Here is a 14,050-nt window from a genome sequence, read left to right as displayed (position 1 = left end):
CTATGACCTGCTCTATTCTTGCTCTAAAGCGCGAGCACGCTGACTTCAACTGGTCGCGTTTAATTGTCGCGAATTCTGACTCGATAGCAGCTCGTAGGGAGTTGACGTTGGGGTGCCTGCATTTATTAGTTTGTCTCTCGATAACGCCCCACACGTAATAGTCCAATGGGTTTAGGTCGGGACTGTTAGGAGCAGCTTCGTGTTTTAACGAACACAGAATCAAATGACAACGGGCAAATCTTTTAAGCTTGGCGGCCTCGGAGAGCATCTGACGGACTTTGAGAACGTAGGAGGCATATCTAAGATCCTCTTGAGCTATTCGACGGACAATCGTTTCACTCACCCCCAAGACGGAGGCTAATTTTCGGAGAGAAGTTCCCGGATCTTCCAAAATCATGTCTTGGGCCCTTTGAATAATTTCTGGCGTCCTTGTTGATTTTTCCCTAACCTGAACTTTTCTCGCCGGAGAAGGAGAACCCTTCTCGAACCACTCTGAGGCTGCGTATCTCTTAGCAATGTCGTATACCGTCGATCTTGGGTAGCTAAAGAATTTTATAATTTCGACCGGCGTTCTCCCGGCGCGAAGACTTTCTATAATCGCCGCTCTTCTATCGTATTCCGGGTTTTGCTTAACGAGTTCTGTCATTTTGAGGTTATAGAAGACTTATTGACATATTTAACTAACTTCAGAGTCAATCAGCACAAACATCTGAATTCTAATATGGTGGGAACTACAAATTGAATTCTGTCCGAATTCTAACGGCGCACCCTGTATATATATAGTATGTAAAACATATTGCTCAAATTGTGAATTGATATACTATATACTATATGATATACTATATACATAGTACATATACTATATACATAGTACATAGTATATAGTATATAGTATATAGTATATAGTATATATATATATATATATATATATATATATAGTATGTAAAACATATTGCTCAAATTGTGAATTGATAATGGTAAGACGAAACAAATTGAGGTAAGATATCATTATGCAAATATCGTATGGAATACGTTTGTTATTACTTATTTCTAAAACAAGATGACATGTATCGAATGTATTGTTGTTACATCTCATATAAATAATCCTTAAGGAAAATAATAATTTCGCTTTTCAATAAAACGAACATCAACGACAAAGTATGCAATGTATGGTGTCTTGTTAGAATTTCAACTGTCTAATTTGGCACTTATCGATCATCATCCTCTCTTCGGCTCTGTCTTGAACAAATGAACTGCAACGTTCACGAAACGTTGAAACGAAGCGCGCTAATAAGAACACGATCAAAACCCAAAGAGTATCAGATATGATCATTTGATAGATGTGCTCGTCTAATCATGCTGAGAGTTTAGAACCTACGATTATTAATTAAAGACGTTTCTGTTCGATATATCGTATTGCGCTTGCGCTGTCCCACAATTTCCCAAACAATTTCCAAGTATTTCTACGTCCATTGCCATCATAACTTCTCCAAGCTACCAAACCAATCTCCAGACACCTCGAATCTAATTTTTCCCCCAGCAGTCGCCATCGTTCCCCAATTCTCTAAGGGTCGCAGTTGCCGATCCACGAGGGTCCGGGACATTCGTGATCGATTAATTAAACGGCGAGGCAACGGCGTGTCACTCGAGGGTGCCTAATTAATCGAGCAGTCTCGAACAGCGCAGCTACACCATCTTACCGAGTAAAGTACCGAGCATTGTACCACAGGCAACGGTTAAGGCTAGCCAACAAACGAACGCTTCGTGTCGGTCCAGTCACGGTAGATCCGTGTCAAAGCGTGACGTTGATCGATGGATCATCGATCGAGTGACGCCCCGTTTCCATTCAGCCTCGGCTGGATACGATCGACGGTGACGTAATCGCGGTGAACGAGCGGTCAACGTTTCCCGAATCGAGGAACGCGCGTTTCAAACGCGGTTGATCTCGACTTCGATCGAACTAGCGTCAAGGAACGCCTTCGATCGCAATTTCGACGTCCGTTTGTCATCCGGTGTCGAATCATGGTCACTGAATAATTACTCGTTATTTCGGATCTACGGTTCGGAATCAAGGATGTGGTAGTTGTAGGGGTTGGTTCGTGTCATTTTGGTCTGTTTTAAAGCTTTTGGAGGAGAAAGGAACGAGATTTGAATGAAACTAATGGAAAGAATCGTAGAAAGTCGTTACAGTACGGCCTCAAAGTACGTAACTGGGCTTTTGCTCATTTCTCTCTTTTTCTTTACAAATCTTTAATTTTCATTAGGAAATGATATCTACTATGGATTGTATTGAATTTTGTTCTTTGTAATTGAGAGATTTCCTGGGAAAAGGATTGCAAGACGATATGGAAGTTTTAATTTTAGTTTTTTAATATTAGGTGTGTTTGAATTGATGAATGACAAATGGCTCTTAAAGAACTTTTTTTTCACATTTTTAAATAATTAGAGGTTGGCTCATATCGTTGGCTTCGAAAATCGTGGCAATTATATTTGTTAAATTATCTTTCCTAGATCTCATCTAGCAGTGGAAAATTTATTGCAATGCAAGATGAATAATTTGTCAGCCATAAGTGTTAAAGCTTACTGGTTACATTTAACTGGAAACGATATAACGTTTCAGATTACATTGCACATATGTTGCGACTAAAATGACTGATTGATAGTAGATTAGTTAGAAAATTTAATTTATAGTGAATAGATGTCCTAATACTCATGACCGGCAGTATATATTCATAGTATCACATGTTACATAAGTTAGATGCCAATTAAACGAACCACAATCGAGAAGCACAATCAATTCTTATAAAATCTTCATCTTATTAAATAGTCGAAGCACATAAATGACCCAAATCACTGAAAGTATGTTTATAATTGATTCGTACGAGGATACAACAGTAGGGTAGACACAATACCATGGAGTTTAGTCGCACTTACAACTTTGATAGATCAGATTTATAGAGGCGTTTCCATCGTGATACGGTCAGGGTCAAATTGTTCGAACAACCCAATGCGTGTCAATGCCTCATCTGCAACATTATCACGATTAAATCAGTGTGTTGGAACTTCAGTCTTTTATGGGACGCCTGCGTTCCAGTCATGAGTCAGTCTAATTCAATATCCACATGGAACGTGGATCATTGAATTCCAAGTTCCTATAACTAACTATACATATATATATAATACCTTGACAATCTTTTGCTGCCTGAACAGGATGATAATGGTTTCACAACCTTCTCTTCAAGGTTCTTCGTAGGCAAGACTTTAGCGTTCCACTTTTTTTCTTATTCTGTCAGATAACCGCGTCAATCTTTATAATAATTTTTGCTTATAAAAATACGCGTAAATATGTGTACGTGCAAAATGTCGATGAAGAAATTGTATAATTTGCATAGTAGTCAAACACACGTTTCACGCAAGTATACTTCTTTGAATCAAACACTCGCTTATTATAATGACTGATGATAATTTGTGCAATAAATTGAAAAAATGCCTCCTGTAAAGTACACTAAAACTAAGTTCAATTTTATCTGTGGATTAAACGAAACGAAATTAGTTTTATTTATAAATCGCACGATCGTCTTGATTGTTAAAACTTGATTGTTACTTACCCATCCAAACTTGATTGTTGGTACCCATCGTACTTGATTGTTAAAACAGCGTCTAATATTTTCTACAATTGCATGGAATGTCGAATTCAGTCGTGAAAAGGGATAACAACATGTTTTCTGCTTCTTCGATTCTATTGAAATGTATTTATATGTATTGAAATACGTGGTCATGCGAACCAAGTTGTAGAGAACGAAATAAGCAAAAATTAGTTGGAATCAAGTTTGGAGAATACACTGGGTGTGGCAATACTTTTTAACCAAGGTTAAAAATTCCTTCCTTTCTAACCTTTTCGACATGGGACCGTGGGTCGACGTGAAGCAATTTTCGTTTCCTTTCTTGTACACGGTCTTCAGCATTTCTACTCGTCGTTTAAAATACCAAGCTGTTATTTGAAACGATCAGAAGGCAAATGGATAAATTTAAATGCGCCGAATAAATTTTCACGTTTAACATATTCCTGTCGAAGTCAAAGGAAGATTAATTCCTACAATTGTTATTTAACATGCAAGGATACTATTATTGTGAAAGGGAGAAATCTTCTGGCAAATAATTTATTATTTTATATTAAATAAACTAACTATCAGATGTTATAGATTAAAATAGAGAATAGAATGTTTATTTGTATTTCGGACTCGCAGCTATTACAAAAGAGATTATTGATATACACTAAATATATCGTACATATGTATAAATGTTTATACATACAACCAATACACGCACGTATTATGAAATAATAGTATCTTATAGATAAATGTTATACAAAATTGAAGAGTGCTTGTAGAAAACACATTATTGATAATTATATAAGAAGGTAAATTGCACTTTAATTTCTATTGCTATGTGGAACATTTTACAATGAAAAATCAGAATCTTTCAATTGTTGTACTTACAGTGTTTTCTACGACCACTCTCCAATTACTTTAAGTATAAGAAAAAAAGTTTCGTCTTTGCAAAATACATAGAAAATTTCAATATTTCATATATATATAGCTGTTTTTAAAACTCACATAAAATTCCAATATTCACAGGAAAATATGTATTTAATTCAATAGATAGATTCACTAAAAAGGAAATCATAATCCCTATAGGGCGATGGACGAGACACGTTAGAACGCGATTAGAAACTTGACGTGTATAGGACGAGCGAGCTAGTTAAAAATCTAATCGATAAACACCCGGTGACCTAACTTTCGCGCACTGAATAATTAACAGCGTTACAGATACCAGTGTCTTTGATTAAAAAAATCTAAGTCAGCCGTGTATAGCGTCACTGTGAACAACGCAGTCGAAGTAAAGGACACTTGACGACGCGATTTATCATCAAACAATAAGTTATAATTATCACGCGTATAATTTTTCTGTACAAAATCTGATCGTGATTCCTTCGAACTCTAACGTTTGTTAAAGACTAACGCAAAGTTTATAGTGACAAAATTCCGTTTATTTCAGAAAAAAGAACGAGGAAGGTTTTATTTAAATGCAAATCTGAAACTCTTTTAATTTCTATAGAATTAATTGAAGAAATATTCCGATATTTTATTGGGAAAGTATTAGATTTTAATAGCATTTATATAACACTTGATAAGGAAATCAGTTTTATAACTTAAACAAACGAATCTAAGGTTGTAAAGATGTTGTAAAGATTTCTAAGAGACAGCGACTGTAAAGGCAAAAATAATTAACAAAAATCTTTGGTCTAATCTGCGTTACGTATCTAACACGTGTCTTGCGCCATCGTGAGACTATTAAACAACTCGTGTATGTTTAGGCTCGAAACGTGTGCGTGATTATGTTGCAAGACTGAAATGGAGCAGCCCACGTGACCTTCTAGTCTGCTTCGATGTCATTCATTTCTACTTAGCGACCTAATTTCTCATTCAGCCGCAACGTAGGAAATTTCATTACAAAACTCGATAAAGGTAAATAATAAAATCGTCGAATTTTCATTTAGCACACGATTTAATATCTCAAAAATACTTCACGCTATGAATAAAGTAACAAGTTCTTATATAGATACAAGTTCTAAATAATGTAAACCTACGAATCGGTTAGAGATAACGAGATTATGGCATTCGACATGTGGACTTCTATAGTAATCAATATCGTGTCATATGGCGTAACACACTTAATTTGATATGCAATACACATTAATTTTATTAACCGCTCCTAGGGTTCGATATTCCAATCTAGTACAAATTACTTTATTAATTAAAAGAACGCATCCAAATAGTTAAAATTGATTTTACTAAAAAATCTCTGTTCTTTTACTTCGCCTAACATTAACTTTAACATTGACATAAAAGTATACATAACGACGTATAAAAAATATTGACTAATTAAGTTTCTGCGCTTCTTCCAAAGTTAACCACTATTGTACCTTTAACTATGATAGATCTAAATTTAAAACTATAATTAAATATCTTTGTAATTTTACATTTATGATATTTTAAAGAAAAATATCATTTTACCATTGCCTGATATTTTGGAAGAAGACCATTATTGTAAAACTAAAACTTTTTGTATAATGTTTGTTATACATGTTGGTCTAATTTCATACAAATAGCAATCCTAGTTTCGAAAATGTAAGACATTCAATCAACGCATCCTCTTTCAAAATGTATATTCTACGTGCAGGTGATCTGTGCAAAAAATCTTGCAACAATTTAAAGGCACTGGCTGCACATGTGCATTTAGTGTCCACACGTGCATAGCTTCTTTCGACGTGGATGGCTGCGTTCAAAGCCACATAAGGAACGCACATAACGTACTCGATTCACATGGTATGTAATTTAGCGGCTATTCGCTCGTCTAGGATACCATAAGTGCCGCTGGACGCGAAACATTGCAACTAAAATATAGTTCTACGGCTGGTACCATTGTCAACGATCATCGATAACGTTATCATTGTGTCGTGGCAAGTTCGTGAACGTGAACGTGAAAATAGGACAAACAATAAGGCACCTCCAACCTTGAGACAGATGCAATTTTGATTCAGTATCTTCCATCTTTACATTTTATCGTTGCTATATGCTGCATTTTATAACTAAAAGACCATCTGAAAATTTTCGATTTTTCATCCAAAGTAATTTCGAAAATATTCCTTTCCAAAGTAGAAATAATATTTTCATCTTGCACATGTAAGATCTAATTTCTTAAAAATTCTTAAATTTAATACGTAAAAACATGCTTCATAGAAATTTCTCGCTCAACATTCCATTATTAAAAATAGAGAGAAAATATATGTATGACAAACAAACAGAGAAAACAAGAGAGTTAACTATACTAATGTAATATACATACATTTATTTATTCATAATCATCTGCAAGAAGTTAAAATGCAACATATATATATCCGCATATATACATGTATATAATATTTCAGATTTTCAAATCAGTATCAGTTAAACATTACAATGTTCACATTGTCTCATCTCTTTCAGCTAGTGAAATACGTTTCGTGCAATCGTAATTAAAAGGAGAAAATAACGAATATTTTTTAGCACGTTGTGGCATTTCTAAAAACTGAATCGCTTAAGAATATTCGATAAAACATTCCTATTTTCTCAGTCTTTTCTTTTCAAAATGCACATAAAAAGACACTATATAAAAACATTCCATGTACAGAAATATAGATTCTATATATCCTCGTTGCGGATAAATGATTACGAATATACAATTATGTCTGAGAAGTTCGAAACTATTGTAGTTACGTAGAACGATAACTACGAGAGTGTAATCATCGTCTCGAACATCTGCTGTAAGAAACTTAACGTAGATGGAATGGTTGAACCTGCGGATTTCTCCGAATAGCACCTTTAATTTCCCTCATTTAGTTTCTCTAATTACAAAACGGTTAAAGATAAAATTCACATTTAACACTTATCTACGCGTATAGATACTGCTCAGAACAATTACGAAGTTTGTCTGCTCAGATAGCCTTATCGCTAACCAAGACTTGGAATATAACTTAACCAACAATCAAAGAGTTTAGCAAACCAAACAAATCATTATGTACATCTCCTATATTTACTGATGATCTTATCAAAGGAGCAACTTAATGAACACGTGTCGTGAATACGCTAGAACAGAAGATCTATATCAGTCTGATCTAAAATCAGTCCAAGGAGTCAAATCCCTCTCCCGTTTTAGTACAAATAGAAGAATCAAATTGCTGAACCATGATTCTAAATCGGATTGTTCTCATCCGCGAGTTGTCTGTTCTAACCGATCGAGCTGTCCACGTTTGGTCATTGTCCGTTCAGACTCTTCCTCTTTAGGTCTGCTCTTTAAGATGGCTGCTATCGGCAGTACCATAAGACAAAGGTTATGGCTAACCATATATAAGAATATACCTAACTGATATGACAACTCCTAGAGACACATATTGATAAAGGCTTTGGTCATTCGATAATGTAAGATATTTCATCTGTAAATCTAACTGATCGATGATCCATATGGAAGAACTAGAGGTTAAAAGCTTATAGGATCATGAGCGATGGTAGCCCTCTGATGGCCATCACGAGAACTATCATCACAGGCACGAGGTAAATTACTCAGAAACGTGATCGCCTAATTCTTATAAGCAGTTTAAAAACAGAGAATAACTATCTAAGAACTTGTACAATACTATCCTTGCGACGTTAGTCTATGAACAAGAACAACGTCAAGTGATTCTTGGAAAATCGAGGATCTGTGCTTATTAACTTCTCCCTTTATTTGTTCACTATATGCAAAAACGCTACAGCTTATACAATATAAGTATGCGTATTAATAATAAAATCTAGAACAACATTTTAAAAATCGCTTTCCATTTTAACGTCCAGAAAACAGCACTTTTGATAAATTAATGTGCAAAACCTGACCTCGTTTGTCGATCATATCCGTCCACCGTTCATCATACCCTTTATGTAAGCGCACCGTTAGAAAATCTCAATCCTTCATTTACGTTAGAGTCTAACATTTAGGGATGCACTGTTTTCCACTAGTCAAGTGAACGCGTTCAGCCAGATTGCAATGGAAAGAATAGCTGTTGTTCCATAACAAAAAAAAAAAAAAAAAAATAAGACAGAAGAAAGATAAGATATATTGCAAATGTACCTCGTACAATAGAGGTCTCGCAGTGTATTTCATTCTTTCCTGAATACAAACACATTCAGGTTGACACGTTCCAATTCGACAAATAAAGCTATACCTCAACGAATCAAAAAATTTCTTCAAATATTCAATAATTAGTAATGAATTCATCAAGAATTCCAATCAATCAAACTCAATTATCTTTTAGACACATCGATCGCTTAATTTTCTAGGAAGTATTTTTATTTTTGCAATGTCTTTTGACTTATTAGCGCTCAGTGGAAAATAACTAATATTGCGATCAATAAAGAAATAGACCTAAAAACTGTAACTCAGGGAATAACATTAAATGAAGAAATATATAGACTCTCTCTCTCTCTCTCGCGTAATATCTTCATTCTTCTACAATAATATGTAGTGCTTTATTTACAAAGCTCGTGAAAGATCAGGCTAATGTGCCCTGATCCTGATTAAGGAACAGGTCATCTCCCGCGATAGCCAAAGAAAAACAAAACCAGCCAAAGTATATTTCAACCATCTACACTGAAATGAAAGAACGTCGGGAGGTATTACGTGCCCTTTGAACTCTTATGAACGTTATCATCAATGTATCAGACAATTAGTTGTGAATCGAAGATTTGGTAAAAAAATGTGTGTAAGGCAGCGTTTAGTCAACTTCGATAGTTTTTCCGCCCGTAGGACCAAGTACTTGTCACATTCGATTCTTCTTAACCACCTATACGTTTCGTTGGTAATTTTGCAAATTATTTCAGACATGGAAAAATACACGATTCTACTGGTTTGTACCCTCGTGGAACTTGAAGTAGTGAATCTTCATAGCCCTATTGTTGGGATACTTGATCTTGCATTGAGGACAAGTCGCGTCTACTGCACCCTCCACCACATATTTGGTCAAATCCATCTCTCTGTGGAAGTTCTTGCTGTTCTCAGCGTTGTAGACAGTATTGTGTGTCGTTAGTAAGTGATCTGACATTGCTGCCTTGTTGAACACGTGTCTGTCGCATAAAGTACAACTATAGATAGTGCTGTTGTGCGACAATTCATGGTTCTTTACGATTGTCGGAGATGGGAACGTGAGCTTGCAACCGTCTACAGAACAAGCAAATTTGGGAGGAGCATTTTTATGTTTTATGGTAAAATGCTGGCGCAGATTCGACACACCAGAAAACTTTTTGTAGCAAATGTTGCAAAGGACTTTACCATCATTGCTGGGTAACGGTATACATTCGATATTATATGACTTGGCTAAATTCTGTAACAGATTCGTGTGAGTCTTATTGTGCACCAATTGTTTGTGCTTGTACAATACGCTCATGTTCGCAAAGAACTTCCTACAGACGTGGCACATAACCGACTTCCTGCCCGCGCTCATGGCATCCATGGGCAGAGGTGCTTTTTTATCCTCTTCTTCTAATTTTATTTTCTTAGATCTTGGCTCGTCTTGAGACAGTCTTCTCGCGTTGTTGTATGCCTGTTCGGGTTGTTGATTAAATATGTTACCATGTAGGTTGAGCCTGTGACGATGAAGCGACCGAGTATTATTGAACACCTTGTGACAGAGGGTGCATATAAGTGGACTACTTGCTAAGTTCTTGCCAGCTGACTGTAGCTTTGCAATAGCTACGACTGTGGATTTGTGAAGCTTCCTATGTCTCGACAGTATCTTTTTGGAGCTGTATAGTTTCCCACAGATGTCACAAATGTGATCAGATTTCTTTACGTCATCAAGAATGGGTTGAGCTTTGTGCCACTGCGTATGCATGTCTAATGTCTCCTTGTCAGGGAAAACATTTGTGCAAAGCTCACATTGAAACTCGTCACCTGAAAAGCTCTTCTCAGCTTTATTGCGAGCACAGTGCACATCCCATAAGTGTGTCCTCAATTCTGTTACATCATTGAACTTGTCACTGCAAACTTGACATTGGAAATTACCATTTGGCTTTGCTGGAGGTAAATTTGGGTAAGATTTTCGTGCTCTAGCCGGTCGGTTCATACTGGAATTGAAAAATTCCTCTTGTTTAGTCTGGGTTAATGGCTTTTGGACATCTTTCTTCATAAATCGTAAACTCAATCTAGAGTTTGCTCGATTGTGCCAGCTCCTGTGTATCTTTAGAGATGATTCTTCCATGAAAATCTTACCGCAAATGTCGCATCCATGACCACCTAATTCCTGAGCATGGGCAGTTTCAAAATGAAGATTTAGGTTAGCTCTGAAGAAGAAAGTCTTTCGACATTTAGAACACTGATGTACGGACTTCGCAATCTTTGGGTGATCAGTTGCTAAGTGTCGGTCATGCGACTCTTTACTCTTGAACGTTCGCCGACAGTGAGTGCAGATGATGTTGCCTCTGATAACATTGTGAATATTTCTGATATGCCTCTTAAGATTAGCGCTATTCGAGAATATCTTGCCGCACACATCGCATACGTTCTTTTTATCACCAGGATCCGAGGTGGCGCTGACATTTAATGAATTTGAGTCCTGTGAATCTTCTTGTACCGCACCATACTCCACGCAGGAGATGTTTGCATTTCTTTCATTCGGATCTTCTATACCATGATCTTTCATGTGAATTTCCAAAGCACCTGCGCTGCTGAACATACTACGACAGATAACACAAGAATAGATCTTCACTTTCAGATGAAGATTCCTGTGTTCCATTAGTTCAGCTCTAGTAGTGAATTCCAAATTACAGAGGGCACAGCTATACTGATTACTGTCTGATAGTTTACCAGCATTCACTTCAGCTTCAAACGTATCCCAATCCTTGATGGACTTTGAAATGTTCTGCGTAACCTTTAGTATATTGCTTTTCAATTCAGAAGTTCCTTCCTTGTTAAGATTATTAGAGTGCTCTTTGTGATGCTCCAAATAATCACTAGGAGATTTGAATTTGCTGCCACATTCAGAACATATGAAATCACTCTTTTTGTGGTCCACCGTTAGATGAGAATGAAACTTTTTGAACACCAAATATGTCATGCCACAATGGACACATCTATAGGATGTTCTGGCGTCGGTTGATAAACGTTGACACAGGTCTCTATGCTTCAGCATGTTTGGCTTGTACCTGTAAATCATACCGCACAGGTCGCATACATGATTGTGTGCAGGATCACCATTTTTGTAAGGGCTGGGTATGTTCAGAGTACGATTTCCTTTAAGCGACTTTTTCGGTGACTCCTGTCTCAAAGATGGCAGAGGAGTTACTGGTTTTAATTTAGGTGGAGATCGTGTTGGAGATACCAGTTCCTCATACTGTTTATCTGAATGTTTCGATAGATGAGTAAGCAGCTGCTTTCTATCCGGCAGAGAACGTAAACACATATTGCACGTGAAGCATTTCTGCAAGCCTTGTTTCGGTATAACGAGAGCAATCTTCATTGCACACTCGAACGATGCTCTACAATGTACTTTATACATCGATCGATCCGGAAACTCCGTCAAACACGCGATACACGTGTGCGGTCTTAGATCGGGCATATGCTGACGAATGTGGAAAAGAGTACTTCTACGATCGCTGAAACTTTGTTCACAAGAGTAACATGAATATGTCTTCAATTGACTTATAATATTTTGCTGCACTTGTGTCAATGGAGCATCCTTCTCCATGCTCATTAATTCATCTTCCAAATCTTCAACAAGCTCTTCCTCATCTTCCAATTCCAATTGATTAACACTACCATTCTGTTTGTCACTATGAAATCTTTCCATATGCTTTGCATAAGAATACTTAGAATGCAAATTAATTTGACAATGTACACATTTCTGTTTAAAAACACGTGCGCCCCTAAAATGGGTGTGCGGACCTCTCCTGACTTTTTTCTTGCTTGCAGATGTGGATGCGTTGGATTTCTGAGTGGAATCAGCTTCCATAATCCTATCCTCTGGGCTTGAAAGGGGATTCAAAACAAGTTCACTACCAGTAACAGATTCAATTTCTATAGTACAATCTGTATCATAATCGTCTTGTGGTTCAGATTTTATACTAATATCCATATCTTTCATTAAAGCTGGTTGATCTCTGTCTAAAGCTACGTCATCATCAGGTAATTGCTGACCTTGATCATTAATTTCTAAAGGTTTATTATTTTCTTCAAGATTAGTGGCTTCCTAAGAAATAAACCAATTTTAATGTAATATTATTACATTTTTACAGTTTGTTTTGAAGCATATCATACTTACCAAATCCGAATCATTGGTAGATTCAGAAATAACCTCAACATTGTCTTCGCAAAAGTCAAAATCAACAGGTTCATTCTTAATAGTTACAGCCTACAACAAATGACAACAATACATTGATTACAAGTCCATATATTATATTATACTCACAAATTTAATAGAACCTGTATATTTACCACTGGATTTGGTTGCATGTGTTGTTCCAACCACCGATGCAACTTGTCTTGTGAACGCAAACATGTTTCCTTGTAATTATGCCACTCATTCACATTTTTAATACATTGCGCACATATTTTTGTTGATAATTTATCCGTTATTAAAATCTAAAAAGTACATAAACCCAATAAAGGTATAAGCATGTACCAAGCTTTGAATAAAAGTTAGGTTTCTCTAAAGATAATATTACTATAGAAACACATTTCATTTGATATTTGTCTATCTAACCTTTACCAATAAGAATAAACACCAATGAAATACCCATAATCATCATTGCCAATGCCCCAATCTCAAACATGATCCGTATAGACCTAACCTCAATGTACTCGTTTCAACGCAGTAACAAAACGCGAGGCGTATAAGAGTTCGCGAAGAGAAATAAACATTCAGGAAGATGACAGACACAAAAGTATTAAATAACAATATTTTACGCACGCACCTGAATCGATAGACAAGCTTGTATCTTGTTGGCTATGGACACCGGAGAGTCTTCCGTTTCGAACACCGACAATTTTGGCTCATCGGTGGACAGGCAGAGTCTACACACATCTTCCATATTCTGCAACTCCACCACCTCGTCCATCGTGGACGTAGATATTCGTGGCTCTTCTTCACTGAATATCAGGCAGGTGTTCTGCCTGCCAATAATGCGCGCTTCTCAGAAGCAGGTTAGGGACGCAGCGTTTTGTTTGTACGTCGACATTTGAAACTGAGCCCGAGCGGTCCATTTCGATACGTTCCTGGCGTTCAAAGGAAAAATTAGACAACGAGCGCGCGTTAGGTAAAAGCACGCTGTTTTTTAACGCGATATTTATTTATCGGCCGAATATTATCACGTTTCGCGTGACAATATGTAGTGACAAATATGTGGAATGTATATTTAGTGATAAAAACCAAATATGTTGATCTGGATAATGAATGTATGATGTCAAATGGTTTCAAAAGTTT

The 14,050-nt window shown here is 36.5% G+C and overlaps 1 protein-coding gene across 1 annotated transcript; it reads right to left on the bottom strand.

Moving 5' to 3' along the window:
• Positions 1 to 4,203: 4,203 nt before the first annotated feature.
• Positions 4,204 to 13,826, bottom strand: LOC132905364 (zinc finger protein 62-like). Its single transcript, XM_060956576.1, has 4 exons — positions 13,542 to 13,826; positions 13,063 to 13,209; positions 12,890 to 12,979; positions 4,204 to 12,817 (listed from the first exon to the last, which is right to left on the bottom strand). Exons 1-4 carry the CDS (start codon positions 13,683 to 13,685, stop codon positions 9,476 to 9,478), a joined length of 3,723 nt encoding a protein of 1,240 aa, XP_060812559.1. The 5' UTR covers positions 13,686 to 13,826; the 3' UTR covers positions 4,204 to 9,475.
• Between the last annotated feature and the right edge of the window lie 224 nt (positions 13,827 to 14,050).

The sequence above is a fragment of the Bombus pascuorum genome, chromosome 3, assembly GCF_905332965.1.
Source record: "Bombus pascuorum chromosome 3, iyBomPasc1.1, whole genome shotgun sequence".
Taxonomy (NCBI): domain Eukaryota; kingdom Metazoa; phylum Arthropoda; class Insecta; order Hymenoptera; family Apidae; genus Bombus; species Bombus pascuorum.
The sequence above is the reverse complement of the archived record's forward strand: the minus strand, read 5'-3'. Positions and strand labels throughout refer to the sequence as shown.

Bases quoted from the DNA above. Each gene is read 5' to 3' on its own strand.
- LOC132905364 (XM_060956576.1), bottom strand. From the start codon at position 13,685: ATGGACGAGGTGGTGGAGTTGCAGAATATGGAAGATGTGTGTAGACTC. The intron at 12,980-13,062 runs GTAAATATACAG...CATTTGTTGTAG, and splicing joins ACATGCAACCAAATCCAGTG to GCTGTAACTATTAAGAATGA. The intron at 12,818-12,889 runs GTAAGTATGATA...TTTATTTCTTAG, and splicing joins CTACCAATGATTCGGATTTG to GAAGCCACTAATCTTGAAGA.